The following is a 27822-nucleotide window of genomic DNA, read 5'->3' as shown; positions in this document are numbered from 1 at the left end:
ATCAGACACACTACAGCCTCCTCTTCATCAGACACACACTACAGCCTCCTCTTCATCAGACACACTACAGCCTCCTCTTCATCAGACACACACTACAGCCTCCTCTTCATCAGACACACACTACAGCCTCCTCTTCATCAGACACACTACAGCCTCCTCTTATTCAGACACACTACAGCCTCCTCTTCATCAGACACACTACAGCCTCCTCTTCATCAGACACACTACAGCCTCCTCTTCATCAGACACACTCTACAGCCTCCTCTTCATCAGACACACTGCCTCCTCCTCTTCATCAGACACACTACAGCCTCCTCTTCATCAGACACACTACAGCCTCCTCTTCATCAGACACACTCTACAGCCTCCTCTTCATCAGACACACTACAGCCTCCTCTTCATCAGACACACTACAGCCTCCTCTTCATCAGACACACTACAGCCTCCTCCTCTTCATCATCTTAACATGTTACAAAGAGAAGAGAATATTATTTCAATGTTTTGACATGCAGGTCTTTAGTTTGTAAACATTTTCATACTATTGGATTGTAATTAAATGTAAAGGCGATTTAGTAAATTTTTTGACCAAAAAAAATCATTTTTGGGAACATCGTAAAAATGTCAAGTAACTTAAAACATTAAGAAATTACCTATAACCTATAACCTATTTCAATGATGTTGTTTTTCTATACAGTGTTGTCTGTCCATAATGAGTTGAGTTCATCTCAGCCTATGCTACCCTCCAGTCCCTAGACTTCCTGGCGCTGACGGAAACATGGATTACCACAGATAACACTGCTACTCCTACTGCTCTCTCTTCGTCTGCCCACGTGTTCTCGCATACCCCTAGAGCATCGAGCCAGCGGGGTGGTGGCACTGGAATCCTCATCTCTCCCAAGTGGACATTCTCTCTTTCTCCCCTGACCCATCTGTCTATCTCCTCATTTGAATTCCATGCTGTCACAGTTACCAGCCCTTTCAAGCTTAACATCCTTATCATTTATCGCCCTCCAGGTTCCCTTGGAGAGTTCATCAATGAGCTTGACGCCTTGATAAGTTCCTTTCCTGAGGATGGCTCACCTCTCACAGTTCTGGGTGACTTTAACCTCCCCACGTCTACCTTTGACTCATTCCTCTCTGCCTCCTTCTTTCCACTCCTCTCCTCTTTTGACCTCACCCTCTCACCTTCCCCCCCTACTCACAAGGCAGGCAATACGCTTGACCTCATCTTTACTAGATGCTGTTCTTCCACTAATCTCATTGCAACTCCCCTCCAAATCTCCGACCACTACCTTGTATCCTTTTCCCTCTTGCTCTCATCCAACACTTCTCACTCTGCCCCTACTCGGATGGTATTGCGCCGTCCCAACCTTCGCTCTCTCTCTCCCGCTACTCTCTCCTCTTCCATCCTATCATCTCTTCCCTCTGCTCAAACCTTCTCCAACCTATCTCCTGATTCTGCCTCCTTAACCCTCCTCTCCTCCCTTTCTGCATCCTTTGATTTTCTCTGTCCCCTATCCTCCAGGCCGGCTCGGTCCTCCCCTCCTGCTCCGTGGCTCGACGACTCACTACGAGCTCACAGAACAAGGCAACGGGCAGCCGAGCGGAAATGGAGGAAAACTCGCCTCCCTGCGGACCTGGCATCCTTTCACTCACTCCTCTCTACATTCTCCTCTTCTGTCTCTGCTGCTAAAGCCACTTTCTACCACTCTAAATTCCAAGCATCTGCCTCTAACCCTAGGAAGCTCTTTGCTACCTTCTCCTCCCTCCTGAATCCTCCTCCCCCTCCCCCCCTCCTCCCTCTCTGCGGATGACTTCGTCAACCATTTTGAAAAGAAGGTTGACGATATCCGATCCTCGTTTGCTAAGTCAAACGACACCGCTGGTCCTGCTCACACTGCCCTACCCTGTGCTTTGACCTCTTTCTCCCCTCTCTCTCCAGATGAAATCTCGCGTCTTGTGACGGCCGGCCGCCCAACAACCTGCCCACTTGACCCTATCCCCTCCTCTCTTCTCCAGACCATTTCCGGAGACCTTCTCCCCTTCCTCACCTCGCTCATCAACTCATCCTTGACCGCTGGCTACGTCCCTTCTGTCTTCAAGAGAGCGAGAGTTGCACCCCTTCTGAAAAAACCTACACTCGATCCCTCCGATGTCAACAACTACAGACCAGTATCCCTTCTTTCTTTTCTCTCCAAAACTCTTGAACGTGCCGTCCTTGGCCAGCTCTCCTGCTATCTCTCTCAGAATGACCTTCTTGATCCTAATCAGTCAGGTTTCAAGACTGGGCATTCAACTGAGACTGCTCTTCTCTGTGTCACGGAGGCTCTCCGCACTGCTAAAGCTAACTCTCTCTCCTCTGCTCTCATCCTTCTAGATCTATCTGCTGCCTTTGATACCGTGAACCATCAGATCCTCCTCTCCACCCTCTCCGAGCTGGGAATCTCCGGCGCGGCCCACGCTTGGATTGCGTCCTACCTGACAGGTCGCTCCTACCAGGTGGCGTGGCGAGAATCTGTCTCCGCACCATGCGCTCTCACCACTGGTGTCCCCCAGGGCTCTGTTCTAGGCCCTCTCCTATTCTCGCTATACACCAAGTCACTTGGCTCTGTCATATCCTCACATGGTCTCTCCTATCATTGCTATGCAGACGACACACAATTAATCTTCTCCTTTCCCCCTTCTGATAACCAGGCGGCGAATCGCATCTCTGCATGTCTGTCAGACATATCAGTGTGGATGACGGATCACCAGCTCAAGCTGAACCTCGGCAAGACGGAGCTGCTCTTCCTCCCGGGGAAGGACTGCCCGTTCCATGATCTCGCCATCACGGTTGACAACTCCCTTGTGTCCTCCTCCCAGAGTGCTAAGAACCTTGGCGTGATCCTGGACAACACCCTGTCGTTCTCCACTAACATCAAGGCGGTGACCCGATCCTGTAGGTTCATGCTCTACAACATTTGCAGAGTACGACCCTGCCTCACACAGGAAGCGGCGCAGGTCCTAATCCAGGCACTTGTCATCTCCCGTCTGGATTACTGCAACTCGCTGTTGGCTGGGCTCCCTGCCTGTGCCATTAAACCCCTACAACTCATCCAGAACGCCGCAGCCCGTCTGGTGTTCAACCTTCCCAAGTTCTCTCACGTCACCCCGCTCCTCCGCTCTCTCCACTGGCTTCCAGTTGAAGCTCGCATCCGCTACAAGACCATGGTGATTGCCTACGGAGCTGTGAAGGGAACGGCACCTCCATACCGTCAGGCTCTGATCAGGCCCTACACCCAAACAAGGGCACTGCGTTCATCCACCACTGGCCTGCTGGCCCCCCTACCTCTGAGGAAGCACAGTTCCCGCTCAGCCCAGTCAAAACTGTTTGCTGCTCTGGCACCCCAATGGTGGAACAAGCTCCCTCACGACGCCAGGACAGCGGAGTCAATCACCACCTTCCGGAGACACCTGAAACCCCACCTCTTTAAGGAATACCTAGGATAGGATAAAGTAATCCTTCTAACCCCCCCCCTAAAAGATTTAGATGCACTATTGTAAAGTGGTTGTTCCACTGGATATCATAAGGTGAATGCACCATTTTGTAAGTCGCTCTGGATAAGAGCGTCTGCTAAATGACTTAAATGTAAATGTAAATAATGTCATTTTCCACACACAGCATGTTCCCTGTTGTAATGTGTTTATGGTTTCTATTGCCTTCATTAAGTTGACAGTTGGTGCCAATACGGAGCAGCCTACCTTTTCAGGGTCTGCTACCACACGGTCACTCTATATATATATAAGACCTGTTGTCTTTTCCTATGGTTTTCTACTCCCTTCATTGAGTTGTGATGAGCACATGAACTCTGTGACCATGTCTCCTAGCTATTTTCCTTGTTTCCTTGTCTCCTTGTCTCCTTCTGCACTGCAGTGTAACTCATTGTTTTGTCTTCTTCTTTCAGATGACACGTCATCAGGCAGCAGGGTGAGTTACCTCCTGACTGACTGACTGACTGTTTATCTACCTGTCTGTCTGACTATCTGACTGTCTGGGTGGTTGGCTGTCTGTCTGTCTGTCTGTCTGTCTGTCTGTCTGTCTGTCTGTCTGTCTGTCTGTCTGTCTGTCTGTCTGTCTGTCTGTCTGTCTGTCTGTCTGTCTGACTGTCTGTCTGACTGTCTGTCTGTCTGTCTGTCTGACTGTCTGTCTGGGTGGTTGTTTGTCTGACTGACTGTCTGGATGGTTGTCTGTCTGTCTGACTGACTGACTGTCTGGATGGTTGTCTGTCTGACTGATTGTCTGGATGGTTGACTGTCTGTCTGACTGTCTGGATGGTTGTCTGTCTGTCTGACTGACTGTCTGGATCGTTGTCTGACTCTCTGGATGGTTGACTGTCTGTCTGACTGTTTGGATGGTTGTCTGTCTCTGTCTGCTGTCTGGATGGTTGACTGTCTGACTGTCTGTCTGTCTGGATGGTTGTCTGACTGTCTGGATGGATGGTTGTCTGTCTGTCTGACTGTCTGGATGGTTGACTATCTGTCTATCTGACTGTCTGGATTGTTGTCTGTCTGTCTGTCTGTCTGTCTGTCTGTCTGTCTGTCTGTCTGTCTGTCTGTCTGTCTGTCTGTCTGTCTGGATGGTTGTCTGACTGTCTGGATGGTTGTCTGTCTGTCTGACTGACTGTCTGGGTGGTTGACTGTCTGCCTGACTGTCTATCTGGGTGGTTGACTGTCTGTTTGTCTGGATGGTTGTCTGTCTGTCTGAATTGATACCATTACATTCAAAGTGCTAACGTTAGTAGCCTGTTATTGGATTCATACTCCTGTGATGGTACCTGTGGTTGAACTTGGAACAATAAGAACCTCTGGGAAGAATGTAAATAGTTTGGGGGTCTATTTAGTTTCAGACACAGATGAATACTCTTTATTTTAATGTCATCAACATGTTTTGATTATCCTTTGCTTTCTGTTTTTTTTTTAACTTTATTTATTTTAGAAAGAAAATCTGTCTATTGAGTTGATTAAACATTGACTGAACTCAAATAAAATAAAATACAATTTTACACTCAGTTTGGTCAGAACTCAGGAGTCTGCTGTTGATGAAAGCAATGATCACATGGTATAGAGAAAGAGAGAGAGAGAGACGTAGAGGTAGAAAGAGAGACGTAGAGAGGTAGAAAGAGAGACGTAGAGAGGTAGAGAGAGAGACGTAGAGAGGTAAAGAGAGAGGTAGAGAGGTAGAGAGAGAGGTAGAGAGGTAGAGAGAGAGGTAGAGAGGTAGAGAGAGAGGTAGAGAGAGAGCGGTAGAGAGACATTTTAGTCATTTTAGCAGAGAGAGAGAGGTGTAGAGAGAAAGGGACAGAGAGAATGAGAGACATACAGAGAGAGAGGTAGAGAGAGACAGGTAAAGAGAGAGAGAAGTCGAGAGAGAGAGGGGTAGAGAGAAAGAGAGAGAATGAGAGAGAATGAGAGAGGTAGAGAGAGAGACTATCTCAGCACGGAATATCCAAGGTCTGAGGTCATCTGCCTTTGGCCTAAAGAGCAGGAACCTGGACTTCACCAAAGAAATTGGAAATACAGACATTGTCATCCTATAAGAAACCTGGTATAGAGGAGACGGACCCACTGGTTGCCCTCTAGGTTATAGAGAGCTGGTCCCATCCACCAAACTACCAGGTGGGTGGTATAGAGGAGGTGGACCCACTGGTTGCCCTCTAGGTTACAGAGAGCTGGTCCCATCCACCAAACTACCAGGTGTGAAAAGGGGAAGGGACTCAGGGGGTATGATATCTTGGTATAGAGTAAGACCTAACTCACTCTATTAAATTAATCAAAACACAAACATTTTACATTTGACTAGATATTCAAAAGTAAATGATTTCAGAGAAAAATGTCCTCCTGTGTGCTACCTATATCCCCCCACTAGAATCCCCATACTTTAATGAAGACAGCTTCTCCATCCTGGAGGGGGAAATCAATCATTTCCAGGCCCAGGGACATGTACTAGTCTGTGGCGACCTAAATGCCAGAACCGGACAAGAACCTGACACCCTCAGCACACAGTGGGGCAAACACCTACCTGGAGGTGACAGCATTCCCTCCCCCATATGCCCCCTAGGCACAGCTACGACAACATAACCAACAGAAACGGGTCACAACTCCTGCAGCTCTGTCGCACGCTGGGTATGTACATAGTCAATGTTAGGCTTTGAGGGGACTCCTATGGTAGGTACATCTATAGCTCATCTCTTGGCAGTAGTACTGTAGACTACTTTATCATGGACTTCAACCCAGAGTCTCAAATCAAAATCAAATCAAATTGTATTGGTCACATACACATGTTTAGCAGATGTTATTGTGGGTGTAGTGAAATGCTTGAGTCTCTGAGGGTTCACAGCCCACTGACACCCCTATCAGATCACAGCAAAATCACAGTGTACTTTAACAGAGCAATACTCAATCATGAGGCATCATAGCCAAAGGAACTGAATAATATTAAGAAATGCCATAGATCGAAGGAAGTACTTCCTAGACAAAACATTCCACTGTAATAGTGAAGGTGTAAACTTGGCAGTATAAAATCTTAACAGTATATTTGAGCTCTCAGCTTCCCTATCAAATGTAAAAATTTAAAACAGAAAACCGGAGATAATTAACAACAATGACAAATGGTTTGATGAAGAACGCAAAAACCTAAGAAAGAAATTGAGAAACCTATCTAACCAAAAACATAGAGACCCAGAAAACCTGAGCCTACGCCTTCACGATTGTGAATCACTAAAACAATACAGAAATACACTACGGAAAAAGAAGGAACAGCACGTCAGAAATCAGCTCAATGTAATTGAAGAATCCATAGAATCTAACCACTTCTAGGAAAATTGGAAAACACTAAACAAACAACACAAAGAACTATCTATTCAAAATGGAGATGTATGGATAAACCACTTCTCCAATCTTTGTGGCCCGGTAACGAAGATCAAACAGCAAAAACATAGACATGATCAAATACATATCTTAGAATCAACTATTAAAGACTACCAGACCCCACTGGATTCTCCAATTACATTGATTGAACTACAGGACAAAATACAAACCCTCCAACCCAAAAAGGCCTGTGGTGTTGATGGTATCCTCATTTAAATTATAAAATATACAGACCACAAATTCCAATTGGCTATACTAAAACTCTTTAACATCATCCTCAGCTCTGGCATCTTCCCCAATATTTGGAACCAAGGCCTGATCACCCCAATCCACAAAAGTGGAGACAAATTTGACCCCAATAACTACTGTGGGATATGCGTCAACAGCAACCTGGGGAAAATCCTCTGCATTATCATTAACAGCAGACTCATACATCTCCTCAGTGAAAACAATGTACTGAACAAATGTCAAATTGGCTTTTTATCAAAATTCCCATACGACAGACCACGAATTCACCCTTCACACCCTAATTGACAAACAAACAAACCAAAACAAAGGAAAAGTCTTCTCATGCTTTTTTGATTTCAAAAAAGCTTTTGACTCAGTTTGGCATGAAGGTCTGCTATACAAATTGATGGAAAGTGGTGTTGGGGGAAAAACATAGGACATTATAAAATGAATGTACACAAAACAAGTGTGCGGTTAAAATTGGCCCAAAAAACATTTATTTTCACAGGAATGTGGGGTGAGACAGGGATGCAGCTTAAGCCCCACTCTCTTCAATATATATACTGCTCAAAAAAATAAAGGGAACACTTAAACAACACATCCTAGATCTGAATGAAAGAAATAATCTTTTTAAATACTTTTTTCTTTACATAGTTGAATGTGCTGACAACAAAATCACACAAAAATAATCAATGGAAATCCAATTTATCAACCCATGGAGGTCTGGATTTGGAGTCACACTCAAAATTAAAGTGGAAAACCACACTACAGGCTGATCCAACTTTGATGTAATGTCCTTAAAACAAGTCAAAATGAGGCTCAGTAGTGTGTGTGGCCTCCACGTGCCGGTATGACCTCCCTACAACGCCTGGGCATGCTCCTGATGAGGTGGCGGATGGTGTCCTGAGGGATCTCCTCCCAGACCTGGACTAAAGCATCCGCCAACTCCTGGACAGTCTGTGGTGCAACATGGCATTGGTGGATGGAGTGAGACATGATGTCCCAGATGTGCTCAATTAGATTCAGGTCTGGGGAACGGGCGGGCCAGTCCATAGCATCAATGCCTTCCTCTTGCAGGAACTGCTGACACACTCCAGCCACATGAGGTCTAGCATTGTCTTGCATTAGGAGGAACCCAAGGCCAACCGCACCAGCATATGGTCTCACAAGGGGTCTGAGGATCTCATCTTGGTACCTAATGGCAGTCAGGCTACCTCTGGCGAGCACATGGAGGGCTGTGCGGCCCCCCAAAGAAATGCCACCCCACACCATGACTGACCCACCGCCAAACCAGTCATGCTGGAGGATGTTGCAGGCAGAAGAACGTTCTCCACGGCATCTCCAGACTCTGTCACGTGCTCAGTGTGAACCTGCTTTCATCTGTGAAGAGCACAGGGCGCCAGTGGCGAATTTGCCAATCTTGGTGTTCTCTGGCAAATGCCAAATGTCCTGCACGGTGTTGGGCTGTAAGCACAACCCCCACCTGTGGACGTCGGGCCCTCATACCACCCTCATGGAGTCTGTTTCTGACCGTTTGAGCAGACACATGCACATTTGTGGCCTGCTGGAGGTCATTTTGCAGGGCTCTGGCAGTGCTCCTCCTGCTCCTCATTGCACAAAGGCGGAGGTAGCGGTCCTGCTGCTGGGTTGTTGCCCTCCTACGGCCTCCTCCACGTCTCCTGATGTACTGGCCTGTCTCCTGGTAGCGCCTCCATGCTCTGGACACTACACTGACAGACACAGCAGACCTTCTTGCCACAGCTCGCATTGATGTGCCATCCTGGATGAGCTGCACTACCTGAGCCACTTGTGTGGGTTGTAGACTCCGTCTCATGCTACCACTAGAGTGAAACCACCGCCAGCATTCAAAAGTGACCAAAACATCAGCCAGGAAGCATAGGAACTGAGAAGTGGTCTGTGGTCCCCACCTGCAGAACCACTCCTTTATTGGGGGTGTCTTGCTAATTGCCTATAATTTCCACCTGTTGTCTATTCCATTTGCACAACAGCATGTGACATTTATTGTCAATCAGTGTTGCTTCCTAAGTGGACAGTTTGATTTCACAGAAGTGTGATTGACTTGGAGTTACATTGTGTTGTTTAAGTGTTCCCTTTATTTTTTTGAGCAGTGTATATCAACGAATTGGCGAGGGCACTAGAACAGTCTGCAGCACCCGGCCTAACCTTACTAATATCTGAAGTCAAATGTCTACTGTTTGCTTATGATCTGGGGCTTTTGTCCCCAACCATGGAGGACCTACGGCAGCACCTAGATCTTCTGTGCAGATTCTGTCAGACCTTGGCCCTGACAGTAAATCTCAGTAAGTTCCAAAAAAGGTCCAGTTGCCAGGACCACAAATACAAATTCCATCTAGACACTGTTGCCCTAGATCACACAAAAAACGACATACCTCGGTCTAAACATCAGCGCCACAGTTAACCTCCACAAAGCTGTGAACGATCTTAGAGACGAGGCAAGAAGGGCCTTCTGTGCCATCAAAAGGAACATAAAATTTGACATACCAATTAGGACCTTGCAAAAAATACTTAATTATGTTATAGAACCCATTGCCCTTTATGGTTGTGAGGTCTGGGGTCCGCTCGCCAACCAAGAATTGGGACAAACACCAAATTGAAACTCTGCACTCAGAATTCTGCAAAAATATCCTCCCTGTACAACGTAAAATACAAAATAATGCATGCAGAGCAGAATTACGCCGATACCCGCTAATTATCAAAATCCAGAAAAGAGAGGTTAAATTCTACAACCACCTAAAAGGAAGCGATTCCCAAACCTTCCATAACAAAGCCATCACCTACAGAGAGATGAACCTGGAGAAGAGTCCCCTAAGCAAGCTGGTCCTGGGGCTCTGTTCACAAACACAAACAGACCCCACAGAGCCCCAGGACAGCAACACAATTCGACCCAACCAAATCATGAGAAAACAAAAATATAATTACTTGACACATTGGAAAGAATTAACAAAAAAACAGAGCAAACTAGAATGGTATTTGTCCCTAAACAGAGAGTACACAGTGGCAGAATACCTGACCACTGTGACTGACCCAAACTTAAGGAAAGCTTTGACTATGTACAGACTCAGTGAACATAGCCTGGCTATTGAGAAAGGCCGCCGTAGGCAGACCTGGCTCTCAAGAGAAGACAGGCTATGTGCACACTGCGCACAAAATGAGGTGGAAACTGAGCTGCACTTTCTAACCTCCTGCCAAATGTATGACCATATTAGAGACACATATTTCCCTCAGATTACACAGATCCACAAAGAATTCGAAAACTCCCATATCTATTGGGTGAAATACCACAATGTACCATCACAGCAGCAAGTTTTGTGACCTGTTGCCACAAGAAAAGGGCAACCAGTGAAGGATAAACACCATTGTAAATTCAACCCATATTTATGTTTATTTATTTTCCCTTTTGTACTTTAACTATTTGCATATCGTTACAACACTGTACATATGTATAATATGACATTTGTAATGTCTTTATTATTTTGGAACTTCTGTGAGTGAACTGTTTACTGTTCATTTGTATTGTTTATTTAACTTTTGTATATTATCTACCTCACTTGCTTTGGCAATGTTAACATATGTTTCCCATGCCAATAATGTGCCTTGAATTGAATTGACAGAGAGAGAGGTCAGAACAGGATGATGGGGGAGAGAGAGAGAGAGGTCAGAACAGGATGATGGAGAGAGAGAGCAAGAGAGAGAGAGAGGTCAGAACAGGATGATGAGAGAGAGAGAGAGAGAGAGAGAGAGAGAGGTCAGAACAGGATGATGGAGAGAGAGAGAGAGAGAGAGAGGTCAGAACAGGATGATGGAGAGAGAGAGAGAGAAAGAGAGAGAGAGGTCAGAACAGGATGATGGAGAGAGAGACAGAGAGAGAGAGAGACAGAGAGAGAGAGGTCAGAATAGGATGATGGAGAGAGAGACAGAGAGACAGAGAGACAGAGAGAGAGAGGTCAGAATAGGATGATGAGAGAGAGAGAGAGAGGTCAGAACAGGACGATGGAGAGAGAGAGAGGTCAGAATAGGATGATGGAGAGAGAGAGAGAGGTCAGAATAGGATGATGGAGAGAGAGGGAGGTCAGAATAGGATGTTGGAGAGAGAGAGAGAGGTCAGAATAGGATGATGGAGAGAGAGAGACAGAGAGAGAGAGGTCAGAACAGGATGATGGAGAGAGAGAGAGAGAGAGAGAACAGGATGATTCTCCATATTTCACCCAGTAGATATGGGAGTTTATCAAAAGCAGGTTTGTTTTTGAATTCTTTGTGGATCTGTGTAATCTGAGGGAATCTGTCTCTCTCTCACTCCTTCATCCTGTTCTGACCTCTCTCTCTCTGTCTCTCTCTCTCTCCATCATCCTGTACTGACCTCTCTCTCTCTCTCTCTCTCTCTGTCATTCTGTTCTGACCTCTCTCTCTGTCTCTCTCTCTCTCCATCATCCTGTACTGACCTCTCTCTCTCTCTCTCTCTGTCATTCTGTTCTGACCTCTCTCTCTGTCTCTCTCTCTCTCCGTCATCCTGTACTGACCTCTCGCTCTCTCTCTCTCTCTCTCTCTCTCTGTCATTCTGTTCTGACCTCTCTCTCTGTCTCTCTCTCTCTCCGTCATCCTGTACTGACCTCTCTCTCTCTCTCTCTCTCCGTCATTCTGTTCTGACCTCTCTCTCTTTCTCTCTCTCCGTCATTCTGTTCTGACCTCTCTCTCTCTCTCGCTCTCTCTCCGTCATTCTGTTCTGACCTCTCTCTCTCCATCATTCTGTTCTGACCTCTCTCTCTCTCCATCATCCTGTACTGACCTCTCTCTCTCTCTCTCTCTCTGTCATTCTGTTCTGACCTCTCTCTCTGTCTCTCTCTCTCTCCGTCATCCTGTACTGACCTCTCTCTCTCTCTCTCTCTCCGTCATTCTGTTCTGACCTCTCTCTCTTTCTCTCTCTCCGTCATTCTGTTCTGACCTCTCTCTCTGTCTCTCTCTCTCTCCGTCATTCTGTACTGACCTCTCTCTCTCCATCATTCTGTTATGACCTCTCTCTCTCTCCATCATTCTGTTATGACCTCTCTCTCTCTGTCATTCTGTTCTGACCTCTCTCTCTGTCTCTCTCTCTCTCTGTCTCTCTCTCTGTCATTCTGTTCTGACCTCTCTCTCTGTCTCTCTCTCTGTCATTCTGTTCTGACCTCTCTCTCTGTCTCTCTCTCTGTCATTCTGTTCTGACCTCTCTCTCTGTCTCTCTCTCTGTCATTCTGTTCTGACCTCTCTCTCTCCATCATTCTGTTATGACCTCTCTCTCTCTGTCATTCTGTTATGACCTCTCTCTCTGTCTCTCTCTCTGTCATTCTGTTCTGACCTCTCTCTCTGTCTCTCTCTCTGTCATTCTGTTCTGACCTCTCTCTCTGTCTCTCTCTCTGTCATTCTGTTCTGACCTCTCTCTGTCTCTCTCTCTCCATCATTCTGTTCTGACCTCTCTCTCTGTCTCTCTCTCTGTCATTCTGTTCTGACCTCTCTCTGTCTCTCTCTCTGTCATTCTGTTATGAACTCTCTCTCTTGTCTCTCTCTCTCCGTCATCCTGTTCTGAACTCTCCCTGTCTCTATCGCTCTCCGTCATTCTGTTCTGACCTCTCTCTCTGTCTCTCTCTCTGTCATTCTGTTCTGACCTCTCTCTGTCTCTCTCTCTCCATCATTCTGTTCTGACCTCTCTCTCTGTCTCTCTCTCTGTCATTCTGTTCTGACCTCTCTCTCTGTCTCTCTCTCTGTCATTCTGTTATGAACTCTCTCTCTTGTCTCTCTCTCTCCATCATCCTGTTCTGACCTCTCAATTCAATTCAATTGACTTTATTCACATGGCAAGTTCATTATTACTTACATTGTCAAAGTTACATATACACAAAGTATACATATAGAATGTATATATATATATATATATATATATATAAAATATACATATATTTATATATAAATAAATGGTGGGACCAACAGCAGTAATAATAGTAGTAGTGGACATGGGATTACCATTAACAACAACAATATTAATCAGAACAACAATACATTAAAGCAATGGTAGTAGACCAGTCTCAACCTGACTGAGAAGACACATGACATGGTATGAAAGACTAAACTAAATGGGAAATATTATTGATATTACGTTACACTTTTCACTGGCTGTCCCTCAGGTTGTGGCAGGTGGACACATAGTTGGCTTTTCACCCAATAAATATTAGATTTTTTCTTCATCTTTTATAGTTTCAAATTCTTTGTATTGAATTATAATTTTGGGAAAGAAATACTCTCTTAGGTCTGAGTATTTGTCACAGTGTAATAGGAAATGCAGCTCTGTCTCTACCTCTCCCCTGGAGCAGAGTGAGCACAGCCTGTCCTCTCTGGGCAGCCTGGTTTGTCTGTGACGACCAGTCTCTATAGCCAGACTGTGCTCACTGAGTCTGTACCTAGTCAATGTTTTCCTCAGTTTTCTATCAGTCACAGTGGTCAGATAGTCTGCCACCATGTACTGTCTGTTTAGAGCCAAATAGCATTGAAGTTTATTTAGATTTTTTGTCATGTCTTTCCAATAGGTGATATATTTTTCTTTTTGTTTTGTGATGATTTGGTTGGGCCAGATTTTCTGAGTGCTGTCCTGAGGCTCTACTGGGTTGGTTTGGGTTAGTGAACTGAACCTCAGAACCAGCTGGCTGAGTGCTGTCCTGAGTCTCTATGGGGTTGGTTTGGGTTAGTGAACTGAGCCTCAGAACCAGCTGGCTGAGTGCTGTCCTGAGGCTCTACTGGGTTGGTTTGGGTTAGTGAACTGAGCCTCAGAACCAGCTGGCTGAGTGCTGTCCTGAGTCTCTATGGGGTTGGTTTGGGTTAGTGAACTGAACCTCAGAACCAGCTGGCTGAGTGCTGTCCTGAGGCTCTATGGGGTTGGTTTGGGTTAGTGAACTGAACCTCAGAACCAGCTGGCTGAGTGCTGTCCTGAGTCTCTATGGGGTTGGTTTGGGTTAGTGAACTGAGCTTCAGAACCAGCTGGCTGAGTGCTGTCCTGAGTCTCTATGGGGTTGGTTTGGGTTAGTGAACTGAACCTCAGAACCAGCTGGCTGAGGGAACTCTTCTCTTGTTTCATCTCTTGACATTGTAGAGCTGTGTGATGAAGTGTGATGAAGATGGTTGTAAAATGTGCTGGCTCTTTTTTCTATTTGAATGAGGAGGGGGTATTGCCCCAGTTCTGCTCTACAGGCGTTATTTAGAGTTCTTCTTTGTACTTGCAACACAGTCTTGAAAAACTCTGCATGCAGTATTTCAATAGGATGTTTGTCCCATTTGGTAAATTCATTATTAGAGAGAGGACCCCATACTTCACTGCCATATAGAGCAATTGGTTCTATAACCGATTGGAAAGTTTTGAGCCAGATTCTAATTGGAATTTCGATTTTGATGTTCCTTTTAATGGCATCTTCTTGCTTTGTCTCTCAGCTCGTTCACATGTGAAAGCTTCCTGTGTTGCTGATATTTAGTCCTAGATATGTGTAGTTTTTGGTGTGTTCTAATAGAACTGTGTCCAAATAGAATTTATATTTGTCATCCTGATTTCTGGACCTTTTTTGGAATATCATTATATATATTTTTTTTAGGTTAATGGTCAGAGCCCAGGTCTGACAGAACCTGTGAAGACGATCTAGGTGCTGCTGTAACCCCTCTTTAGTGGGAGACAGTAGAACCAGGTCGTCTGCGTATAGAGACACTTGCTTTCAGTGTTGTGTAGGGTGATACCATGTGCTGCCGATTCTTCTAATGTTTTTTGCCAATTCATTAATGTAGATGTTAAATAGTGTTGGACTTATTGGGCAGCCCTGTTTCACTCCTCATCCCTGAGAGAAGAAGTCTGTTTGCTTGTTGCCAATTTTAACTGCACATTTGTTTTTAGTGTACATTGATTTAATAACATCATATGTTTTCCCTCCAATACCACTTTCTATTAGTTTATAAAAAATACCTTCGTGACAAATTGAATCAAAACTTTCTTGAAATCTACAGAACACGAGTACATTTTGCCTTTGTTTGGTTTACTTGTTTGTCAATTAGAGTGTGGATGGTGTAAATGTGGTCTGTTGTACGATCATTTTTTAGAAATCCAATCTGAATTCTGCTCAGGACGTTGTGTTCATCAAGGAAATGATGTAGTCTGCTATTTATAATTCTGCAGAGAATTTTCCCCAAGTTGCTGTTAACGCAAATTCCTCTGTAATCTTATAGATTGGTGTGATCAATCCCTGGTTCCAAATATCGGGGAAAATACCTGCAGTGAGGATAATGTTGAAGAGTTTGAGTATAGCCAATTTGAATTTGTGGTCTGTATATTTGATCATTTCATTTAAAATACCATCAGCACCACAGGCCTTTTTGGGTTGGAGAGTGCATATTTTTTCCAATATTTCTTCTTCTGTAATTGGGGTATCCACAGGATTCTGATAGTTGATTTCTAATGTGCTGTTCCTTTTTTGTTGTTAGGGTATGTTTGTATTGCTTTAGTGTTTCCCCACACTGAAGGCATATATTTTTGTTGTCTGGTTCTCTGTGTTTTTGATTAGATATATTTCTCAATTACTTAGCTTTTTGCAATTATTATCAAACCATTTTTCATTATCTGTTATTTCTGGTTTGCTCTTATGCTTCTTTAGATTAGCCAAGGAGGCTAATTTCTCAAATATAAAGTTGATGTTCCAAATGGCCAAATTTACTGAGAGAGGTGTTAGTGGACTGACTGTGAAGGCTCTGAGAGACTCTGGGTTGAGGTCGGTGAGGAAGTAGTCTACAGTACTGCTGCCAAGGGATGAGCTGTAGGTGTACCTACCAAAAGAGTCCCCTCTCAGCCTACCATTGACTATGTACAGACCCAGTGTTCGACAGAGCTTCACGAGCTGTACTCCATTTCTGTTTTTCACTTTGTCATAGTTGTTTCTGGGGGGGGGGTATGTGGGGAGGAAAAGGTTGTTGCTTCCTGGTAGGTGTTTATCCCCATGACTGTTAATAGTGTCTGTTCAACCAGTAGGTTGCTTTGGGCCTGAAAGTGACTAATTTCCCCCTCTAGAATGGAGAAAATCTCTTCATTGAAGTAGGGTGACTCTGAGGGGGGAATGTATGTGGCACAGAGGAAGACGTTTTTATCTGTCAAGATAGCCTCCTTGTCCAGAGTCTCTGCCCTGTCCTGAGTCTCTGCCCTGTCCTGAGTCTCTGCCCTGTCCTGAGTCTCTGCCCTGTCCTGAGTCTCTGCCCTGTCTGATTCCTTTTAATGTAGTGGATGGTAGGATGATCTCCCTATAACCTAGTGGACAGCCAGTGGAAACATCACCTCTGCACCATGTTTCCTGGAGTTCTACAATATCAACATCATCAATTTCTTTCAGGAAGTCTGGGTTTCTGCTCTTTAGCCCAAAAGCAGAGGACTTCAATCCTTGTAAATTCCAACATGCAACGTAAAAAGATTTCATAACTTTTTTTTCTTCTTTAACTTCAAAATGAGACAAACACTCACAATCCAACAATAACTATTAAAATAGGATTTTTCAATTAACGTAAACTCTTATTATGCAAATGTGATTTGTTTATCATTTAAGATAGTATTTGTGTCATGCCACTTGGGTGGATGTAGTGTGAGGAGGGTGGAGTTGTTGTGCTCGTCTTACCATGACCCTCGGCCTATCACATGTGAGCATAGTAGACTCAGCATGTGTTTAATGACCTATCACATGTGAGCATAGTAGACTCAGCATGTGTTTAATGACCTATCACGTGAGCATAGTAGACTCAGCATGTGTTTAATGGCCTATCACATGTGAGCATAGTAGACTCAGCATGTGTTTAATGGCCTATCACATGTGAGCATAGTAGACTCAGCATGTGTTTAATGACCTATCACATGTGAGCATAGTAGACTCAGCATGTGTTTAATGACCTATCACATGTGAGCATAGTAGACTCAGCATGTGTTTAATGTCACTCATTTGGTTGGTGGGGGCTGGGCCAGTTGCTCCTCTCACAGCCTGTGCGTAGCTCTGCCTGCTGGGCTGTGGCTCCTCCACGTGAGGGTCTGTGGTGGGGGGGGGGGGGCATGGGGTGGGAGGCCTCGTCTGGGTGGTCTGTGCTGTACTGGTTGTGGTGGGCATTGAGGTTGGTGGTGCTGTGGTCGTGGCTGGGGGGTCCAGGGTGCTGGTCCGGGGTGTTATCTCAGCGGGGTGGAGATTGTTCCTGGGTGGAGAGGTCGGGCTGCGGTTTAAAGCGACGTCCTTGAGAGTCTTGGCAAGGATGGGGACTGTCTCCCTGTACAGGTGAACATGGTCATAGCCTTCCCTGTAGCTCAGTTGGTAGAGCATGGTGTTTGCAACGCCAGGGTTGTGGGTTCGTTTCCCACGGGGGGCCAGCAAAAAAAAAAAATGTATGAAATTGTATGAAATGTATGCATTCACTACTGTAAGTTGCTCTGGATAAGAGCGTCTGCTAAATGACTAAAATGTAAAATGTAAAAAATGTTATAGAGACAGTCCAGATGGAGGGTGGGATGGTGGGCCAGGTGTACATTGGGTCGCAGGGCACAGTCCTGGGAGAGGCTGGCGTTTATTCTTTGGACTGTGGCAGGGTGGAAGTCCTTCCTCTGTAGAAGGGTTGACACCACGATTCTTGAGTTGGAGAAGATTTCCGAGGCCTTCTCAATCACTCCCCGTAGTGAAGTCGCCACCCTCTCCTGCTGAGCACGCAGGTCGTTGCTTCCGGTGTGTATGATTATGTGGCTTGGCGACCCGAGATTGGCCTTATCAAGCAGCTCCATGGCACTCTGCGTTGTTGGGCACCACACCGTTCTCCTTTTGTGTCGAGGGAAAAGTGTATTCTCCTGAACAAACTTCCCATTTGAGTCCATTAACAGGACGATGTCAGCCAGTCTTCTGGACTGGAGGGGGCAGAGGGGGGGTTGGTGGGGGTGTGCTTGGTCTGTGCCGGTGCCGCTGTCAGTGGGAGGCTGTTCTGTGGGCTGGGGAGGAGGGGTGCAGCAGGCAGGGCTGGGGAGGCCTGGCTGGTTGAGCTGGGCTCCTCTGCTGTGTGAGGGCAGGGCTGGGGAGGCCTGGCCGGTTGAGCTGGGCTCCTCTGCTGTGTGAGGGCAGGGCTGGGGAGGCCTGGCTGGTTGAGCTGGGCTCCTCTGCTGTGTGGGGGCAGGGCTGGGGAGGCCTGGCTGGTTGAGCTGGGCTCCTCTGCTGTGTGAGTTCAGGGCTGGGGAGGCCTGGCTGGTTGAGCTGGGCTCCTCTGCTGTGTGAGGGCAGGGCTGGGGAGGCCTGGCTGGTTGAGCTGGGCTCCTCTGCTGTGTGGGGGCAGGGCTGGGGAGGCCTGGCTGGTTGAGCTGGGCTCCTCTGCTGTGTGGGGGCAGGGCTGGGGAGGCCTGGCTGCTTGAGCTGGGCTCCTCTGCTGTGTGGGGGCAGGGCTGGGGAGGCCTGGCTGGTTGAGCTGGGCTCCTCTGCTGTGTGAGGGCAGGGCTGGGGAGGCCTGGCCGGTTGAGCTGGGCTCCTCTGCTGTGTGAGGGCAGGGCTGGGGAGGCCTGGCTGGTTGAGCTGGGCTCCTCTGCTGTGTGAGGGCAGGGCTGGGGAGGCCTGGCCGGTTGAGCTGGGCTCCTCTGCTGTGTGAGGGCAGGGCTGGGGAGGCCTGGCTGGTTGAGCTGGGCTCCTCTGCTGTGTGGGGGCAGGGCTGGGGAGGCCTGGCCGGTTGAGCTGGGCTCCTCTGCTGTGTGAGTTCAGGGCTGGGGAGGCCTGGCTGTTTGAGCTGGGCTCCTCTGCTGTGTGAGTTCAGGGCTGGGGAGGCCTGGCTGGTTGAGCTGGGCTCCTCTGCTGTGTGAGGGCAGGGCTGGGGAGGCCTGGCTGCTTGAGCTGGGCTCCTCTGCTGTGTGAGGGCAGGTCATAGAGTGGTGATCAAGCTGCTCCTGCAGCCTGTTCTCTGACCTCTCTCTATGTCTCTCTCTCTCCATTGTCCTGTTCTGATCTCTCTCTCTCTCTCTCTCTCTCTCTCTCTCTCTCTCACACTCTCTCTCCATCGTCCTGTTCTGATCTCTCTCTCTCCATAATCCTGTTCTGACCTCTCTCTCTCTCACACTCTCTCTCCATCATCCTGTTCTGATCTCTCTCTCTCCATCATCCTGTTCTGACCTCTTCCTCTCTGTCACTCTCTCTCCATCGTCCTGTTCTGATCTCTCTCTCCATCATCCTGTTCTGAACTCTCTCTCTCTGTCTCTCTCTCCATCATCCTGTTCTGAACTCTTTCTCTCTGTCTCTCTCAGTCTCTCTCTGTCTCTGCAGGCACAGCAATAGTCTCTCTGGTCTCTCTGTCTCTCTCTCTCTCTCTGCAGGCACAGCAATAGTCTCTCTGTCTCTCTCTGTCTATCTCTCTGTCTCTCTCTGCAGGCACAGCAATGGTCTCTCTGGTCTCTCTGTCTCTCTCTCTGTCTCTCTCTGCACGCACAGCAGTAGTCAATCTGGTCCTGTGAAGTAGAGAGAGGCATGGGTCTGTTATGTAACAATGTATAGAGATGCTCCTCATTCTGAGCAGTCATGCGAGAGAGAGAGAGAGAGAGAGAGAGAGAGAGAGAGTATTCTAATCAGGGCTGTGAAGACTACTGATGCCCTCCCTGACCTCCACCCCTCTGGAGATTCCACAGGCTGCAGGATATTGTGGGAGGAGGGTTGAATGTGAATTATTTAATGAAGCAATGAATAAATGAATGAATTCATTTGATTCGACAAAAGTGCTATCTACAACCTAAAGGCTTTTTCTGCTATCCCCATAGGAGAACCCTTCGAAGAACCCTTTTTTGTTCAGGTAGAACACCTTTCCACAGAGGGTTCTACATGGAACCCAAAAGAGTTCTACGTGGAACCAAAAAGGGTTCTCCTTGGAACCAAAATGGGTTGTCCTATCGAGATGGATGAACAATAATTTTGGAACCCTTTTTTCTAAGTGTGTATGGAACCCAGGAATCCCTGGAAAACAGCGGCAGTTGTTACTGATTGGACTTTCCTGGCTAAATTAATGAATGAAGTCTGTTGTTGTGGATGACAGGAGAAAAGCTTAATTAATTGTATTGAATGACAGCAGAAAACCCCAATTAATTGTATTGAATGACAGCAGAAAAAAAAAATGAATTGTATTGAATGACAGGAGAAAAGCCCAATTCATTATATTGAATGAGGAGAAAAGCCCAATTCATTATATTGAATGAGGAGAAAAGCACAATTCGTTATATTGAATGAGGACAAAAGCCCAGTTCATTTTATTGAATGAGGAGAAAAGCCCAATTCATTATATTGAATGAGGAGAAAAGCCCAATTCATTATGTTGAATGAGGAGAAAAGCCCAATTCATTATGTTGAATGACAGGAGAAAAGCCCAATTCATTATATTGAATGAGGAGAAAACCCCAATTCATTATATTGAATGAGGAGAAAATCCCAATTCATTATGTTGAATAAGGAGAAAAACCAAATTCATAATATTGAATGACAGCAGAAAAGCCCAATTCGTTATATTGAATGAGGAGAAAAGTCCAATTCATTGTATTGAATGACAGGAGAAAACCCAAATTCATTGTATTGAATGACAGGAGAAAACCCAAATTCATTGTATTGAATGACAGGAGAAAACCCCAATTCATTATGTTGAATGACAGGAGAAAACCCCAATTCATTATGTTGAATGAGGAGAAAAGCCCAATTCATTATATTGAATGACAGGAGAAAAGCCCAATTCATTATATTGAATGACAGGAGAAAAGCCCAATTCATTATATTGAATGACAGCAGAAAAGCCCAATTCATTATATTGAATGAGGAGAAAAGCCCAATTCATTATGTTGAATGAGGAGAAAAGCCCAATTCATTATATTGAATGAGGAGAAAAGCCCAATTCATTATATTGAATGAGGAGAAAAGCCCAATTCATTATGTTGAATGAGGAGAAAAGCCCAATTCATTATATTGAATGACAGGAGAAAAGCCCAATTCATTATATTGAATGACAGGAGAAAAGCCCAATTCATTATATTGAATGACAGGAGAAAAGCCCAATTCATTATATTGAATGACAGCAGAAAAGCCCAATTCATTATATTGAATGAGGAGAAAAGCCCAATTCGTTATATTGAATAAGGAGAAAAGCCCAGTTCATTTTATTGAATGAGGAGAAAAGCCCAATTCATTATATTGAATGAGGAGAAAAGCCCAATTCATTATGTTGAATGACAGGAGAAAAGCCCAATTCATTATATTGAATGAGGACAAAACCCCAATTCATTATATTGAATGAGGAGAAAAGCCCAGTTCATTATGTTGAATAAGGAGAAAAGCCCAATTCATTATATTGAATGCCAGGAGAAAAGCCCAATTCATTATGTTGAATGAGGAGAAAAGCCCACTTCATTATATTGAATGACAGGAGAAAAGCCCAATTCATTATATTGAATGACTGGAGAAAAGCCCAATTCATTATAATGAATGAGGAGAAAAGCCCAATTCATTATGTTGAATGACAGCAGAAAAGACCAATTCATTATGTTGAATGAGGAGAAAAGCCCAGTTCATTATGTTGAATAAGGAGAAAAGCCAAATTCATTATATTGAATGAGGAGAAAAGCCCAATTTGTTATATTGAATGAGGAGAAAAGCCCAATTCATTATATTGAATGAGGAGAAAATCCCAATTCATTATGTTGAATGACAGCAGAAAAGCCCAATTCATTATGTTGAATGACAGGAGAAAAGCCCAATTCATTATATTGAATGACAGGAGAAAAGCCCAATTCATTATGTTGAATGACAGGAGAAAAGCCCAATTCATTATGTTGAATGACAGGAGAAAGGCCCAATTCATTATGTTGAATGAGGAGAAAAGCCCATTTCATTATGTTGAATGAGGAGAAAAGCCCAATTCATTATATTGAATGTACAGAAAAGCCCAATTAATTTTATTGAATGAGGAGAAAAGCCCAATTCATTATGTTGAATGACAAGAAAAGCCCAATTCATTATATTGAATGAGGAGAAAAGCCCAATTCGTTATATTGAATGAGGAGAAAAGCCCAATTCGTTATATTGAATGAGGAGAGAAGCCCAATTCATTATATTGAATGAGGAGAAAAGCCCAATTCATTATATTGAATGAGGAGAAAAGCCCAATTCATTATATTGAATGAGGAGAAAAGCCCAATTCATTGTATTGAATGAGGAGAAAAGCCCAATTCATTATATTGAATGACAGGAGAAAAGCCCAATTCATTATATTGAATGAGGAGAAAAGCCCAATTCATTATATTGAACGAGGAGAAAAGCCCAATTCATTATATTGAATGAGGAGAAAAGCCCAATTCATTATATTGAATGACAGGAGAAAAGCCCAATTCATTATGTTGAATGACAGGAGAAAAGCCCAATTCATTATGTTGAATGACAGGATAAAGGCCCAATTCATTATGTTGAATGAGGAGAAAACCCAGTTCATTATGTTGAATGAGGAGAAAAGCCCAATTCATAATATTGAATGTGGAGAAAAGCCCAATTAATTTTATTGAATGAGGAGAAAAGCCCAATTCATTATGTTGAATGACAAGAAAAGCCCAATTCATTATATTGAATGAGGAGAAAACCCCAATTCATCATATTGAATGAGGAGAAAAGCCCAATTAATTTTATTGAATGAGGAGAAAAGCCCAATTCATTATATTGAATGAGGAAAAAAGCCCAATTCGTTATATTGAATGACAGGAAAAAAGCCCAATTCATCATATTGAATGAGGAGAAAAGCCCAATTCATTATATTGAACGAGGAGAAAAGCCCAATTCATTATATTGAATGACAGGAGAAAAGCCCAATTCATTATATTGAATGAGGAGAAAAGCCCAGTTCATTATGTTGAATGAGGAGAAAAGCCCAGTTCATTATATTGAATGAGGAGAAAAGCCCAATTCATTATATTGAATGAGGAGAAAAGCCCAATTCATTATATTGAATGACAGGAGAAAAGCCCAATTCATTATGTTGAATGAGGAGAAAAGCCCAATTCATTATAATGAATGACAGGAGAAAAGCCCAATTCTTTACATTTACATTTAAGTCATTTAGCAGACGCTCTTATCCAGAGCGACTTACAAATTGGTGCATTCACCTTATAATATCCAGTGGAACAACCACTTTACAATAGTGCATCTAAATCATTTTACGGGGGGGTTAGAAGGATTACTTTATCCTATCCCAGGTATTCCTTAAAGAGGTGGGGTTTCAGGTGTCTCCGGGAGGTGGTGATTGACTCCGCTGTCCTGGCGTCGTGAGGGAGCTTGTTCCACCATTGGGGTGCCAGAGCAGCGAACAGTTTTGACTGGGCTGAGCGGGAACTGTGCTTCCTCAGAGGTAGGGAGGCGAGCAGGCCAGAGGTGGATGAACGCAGTGCCCTTGTTTGGGTGTAGGGCCTGATCTGAGGCTGAAGGTACGGAGGTGCCGTTCCCCTCACAGCTCCGTAGGCAAGCACCATGGTCTTGTAGCGGATGCGAGCTTCGACTGGAAGCCAGTGGAGAGAGCGGAGGAGCGGGGTGACGTGAGAGAACTTGGGAAGGTTGAACACCAGACGGGCTGCGGCGTTCTGGATGAGTTGTAGGGGTTTAATGGCACAGGCAGGGAGCCCAGCCAACAACGAGTTGCAGTAATCCAGACGGGAGATGACAAGTGCCTGGATTAGGACCTGCGCCGCTTCCTGTGTGAGGCAGGGTCGTACTCTGCGAATGTTGGAGAGCATGAACCTACAGGATCGGGTCACCGCCTTGATGTTAGTGGAGAACGACAGGGTGTTGTCCAGGGTCACGCCGAGGCTCTTAGCACTCTGGGAGGAGGACACAAGGGAGTTGTCAACCGTGATGGCGAGATCATGGAACGGGCAGTCCTTCCCCGGGAGGAAGAGCAGCTCCGTCTTGCCGAGGTTCAGCTTGAGGTGGTGATCCGTCATCCACACTGATATGTCTGCCAGACATGCAGAGATGCGATTCGCCACCTGGTTGTCAGAAGGGGGAAAGGAGAAGATTAATTGTGTGTCATCTGCATAGCAATGATATGAGAGACCATGTGAGGATATGACAGAGCCAAGTGACTTGGTGTATAGCGAGAATAGGAGTGGGCCTAGAACAGAGCCCTGGGGGACACCAGTGGTGAGAGCACGTGGTGCGGAGACAGATTCTCGCCACGCCACCTGGTAGGAGCGACCTGTCAGGTAGGACGCAATCCAAGCGTGGGCCGCGCCGGAGATTCCCAGCTCGGAGAGGGTGGAGAGGAGGATCTGATGGTTCACGGTATCAAAGGCAGCAGATAGATCTAGAAGGATGAGAGCAGAGGAGAGAGAGTTAGCTTTAGCAGTGCGGAGAGCCTCCGTGACACAGAGAAGAGCAGTCTCAGTTGAATGCCCAGTCTTGAAACCTGACTGATTAGGATCAAGAAGGTCATTCTGAGAGAGATAGCAAGAGAGCTGGCCAAGGACGGCACGTTCAGTTTTGGAGAGAAAGGAGAGAAGGGATACTGGTCTGTAGTTGTTGACATCGGAGGGATCGAGTGTAGGTTTTTTCAGAAGGGGTGCAACTCTCGCTCTCTTGAAGACGGAAGGGACGTAGCCAGCGGTCAAGGATGAGTTGATGAGCGAGGTGAGGTAGGGGAGAAGGTCTCCGGAAATGGTCTGGAGAAGAGAGGAGGGGATAGGGTCAAGTGGGCAGGTTGTTGGGCGGCCGGCCGTCACAAGACGCAAGATTTCATCTGGAGAGAGAGGGGAGAAAGAGGTCAAAGCACAGGGTAGGGCAGTGTGAGCAGGACCAGCGGTGTCGTTTGACTTAGCAAACGAGGATCGGATGTCGTCAACCTTCTTTTCAAAATGGTTGACGAAGTCATCCGCAGAGAGGGAGGAGGGGGGGAGGGGGAGGAGGATTCAGGAGGGAGGAGAAGGTAGCAAAGAGCTTCCTAGGGTTAGAGGCAGATGCTTGGAGTTTAGGGTGGTAGAAAGTGGCTTTAGCAGCAGAGACAGAAGAGGAAAATGTAGAGAGGAGGGAGTGAAAGGATGCCAGGTCCGCAGGGAGGCGAGTTTTCCTCCATTTCCGCTCGGCTGCCCGGAGCCCTGTTCTGTGAGCTCGCAGTGAGTCGTCGAGCCACGGAGCAGGAGGGGAGGACCGAGCCGGTGTGGAGCGTTTGTATGGCCTGTGCAGAGGGGAGAGAACAGGGATAGACAGACACATAGTAGACAAGCTACAGAAGAGGCTACGCTAATGCAAAGGAGATTGGAATGCAAAAATCTTATTGACTAAAATGATACAGTACTGCTGGCTGGTGGAGTAGGCTAGCTAGCAGTGGCTGCGTTGTTGACTTTGAACGTGTAGCTGGCTAGGTAACCTCGATACTTTATATTGAATGACAGGAGAAAAGCCCAATTCATTATAATGAATGAGGAGAAAAGCCCAATTTATATGTTGAATGACAGCAGAAAAGCCCAATTCATTATGTTGAATGAGGAGAAAAGCCCAGTTCATTATGTTGAATAAGGAGAAAAGCCAAATTCATAATATTGAATGACAGCAGAAAAGCCCAATTCATTATATTGAATGAGGAGAAAAGTCCAATTCATTATTTTGAATGAGTAGAAAAGCCCAATTCATTATATTGAATGAGGAGAAAAGCCCAATTCATTATATTGAATGAGGAGAAAAGCCCAATCCATTATATTGAATGACAGGAGAAAAGCCCAATTCATTATATTGAATGAGGAGAAAAGCCCAATTAATTATGTTGAATGAGAAGAAAAGCCCAATTCTTTATATTGAATGAGGAGAAAAGCCCAATTCATTATATTCAATGAGGAGAAAATCCCAATTCATAATATTGAATGTGGACAAAAGCCCAAATAATTTTATTGAATGAGGAGAAAAGCCCAATTCATTATATTGAATGAGGAGAAAAGCCCAGTTCATTATATTGAATGAGGAGAAAATCCCAATTCATTATGTTGAATGACAGCAGAAAAGCCCAATTAATTATATTGAATGAGGAGAAAAGCCCAATTCATTATATTGAATGAGGAGAAAAGCCCAATTCATTATATTGAATGAGGAGAAAAGCCCAATTCATTATATTGAATGAGGAGAAAAGCCCAATTCATTATATTGATTGAGGAGAAAAGCCCAATTCATTATATTGAATGACGAGAAAATCCCAATTCATTATGTTGAATGACAGCAGAAAAGCCCAATTCATTATGTTTAATGAGGAGAAAATCCCCGTTCATTATGATGAATAAGGAGAAAAGCCAAATTCATTATATTGAATGACAGCAGAAAAGCCCAATTCATTATATTGAATGAGGAGAAAAGCCCAATTCATTATTTTGAATGACAGGAGAAAAGCCCAATTCTTTATATTGAATGCGAGGAGAAAAGCCCAATTCATTATATTGAATGACAGGAGAAAAGCCCAATTCATTATATTGAATGACAGGAGAAAAGCCCAATTCATTATATTGAATGAGGAGAAAAGCCCAATTCATTATGTTGAATGACAGGAGAAAAACCCAGTTCATTATGTTGAATGACAGGAGAAAAGCCCAGTTCATTATATTGAATGAGGAGAAAAGCCCAATTCATTATGTTGAATGACAGCAGAAAAGCCCAATTCATTATATTGAATGACAGGAGAAAAGCCCAATTCATTATATTGAATGAGGAGAAAAGCCCAATTCATTATGTTGTATGACAGCAGAAAAGCCCAATTTATTATATTGAATGAGGAGAAAAGCCCAATTCATTATATTGAATGAGGAGAAAAGCCCAGTTCATTATATTGAATGAGGAGAAAAGCCCAATTCATTATTTTGAATGAGGAGAAAAGCCCAATTCATTATGTTGATTGACAGGAGAAAAGCCCAGTTCATTATATTGAATGACGAGAAAAGCCCAATTCATTATGTTGAATGAGGAGAAAATCCCAATTCATTATGTTGAATGAGGAGAAAATCCCAATTCATTATGATGAATACAGGAGAAAAGCCCAATTCATTATATTGAATGAGGAGAAAAGCCCAGTTCATTATATTGAATGAGGAGAAAAGCCCAATTATTTATATTGAATGAGGAGAAAAGCCCAATTCATTATGTTGAATGACAGGAGAAAAGCCCAGTTCATTATATTGAATGAGGAGAAAAGCCCAATTCATTATGTTGAATGACAGGAGAAAAGCCCAATTCATTATATTGAATGACAGGAGAAAAGCCCAGTTCATTATATTGAATGAGGAGAAAAGCCCAATTCATTATATTGAATGACGAGAAAAGCCCAATTCATTATGTTGAATGACAGGAGAAAAGCCCAGTTCATTATATTGAATGAGGAGAAAATCCCAATTCATTATGTTGAATGACAGCAGAAAAGCCAAATTCATTATATTGAATGACAGCAGAAAAGCCCAATTCATTATATTGAATGAGGAGAAAAGCCCAATTCATTATTTTGAATGGGGAGAAAAGCCCAATTATTTATATTGAACGAGGAGAAAAGCCCAATTCATTATATTGAATGAGGAGAAAAGCCCAATTCATTATATTGAATGACAGGAGAAAAGCCCAATTCATTATA

The 27822-nt window shown here is 44.7% G+C and overlaps 1 protein-coding gene across 7 annotated transcripts in view; it reads left to right on the top strand.

The window, feature by feature from the left end:
- pde10a (phosphodiesterase 10A) overlaps positions 1 to 27822 on the top strand; it is a 158252-nt gene that overhangs the window by 79024 nt on the left and 51406 nt on the right. For 5 of the 7 annotated variants that reach the window (XM_045702326.1, XM_045702323.1, XM_045702325.1 and 2 more), the window contains exon 3: positions 3945 to 3967. The exons of the other annotated variants lie outside the window; for them this stretch is intronic. In XM_045702326.1, coding sequence (XP_045558282.1) covers positions 3945 to 3967 — 23 coding nt within the window. The remainder of the gene's footprint in view (positions 1 to 3944; positions 3968 to 27822) is intronic. 7 annotated transcript variants of the gene reach the window in all.

The sequence above is a fragment of the Salmo salar genome, chromosome ssa19 (assembly GCF_905237065.1).
Source record: "Salmo salar chromosome ssa19, Ssal_v3.1, whole genome shotgun sequence".
NCBI lineage: Eukaryota > Metazoa > Chordata > Actinopteri > Salmoniformes > Salmonidae > Salmo > Salmo salar.
This window is presented reverse-complemented; position numbering and strand designations above follow the sequence as displayed.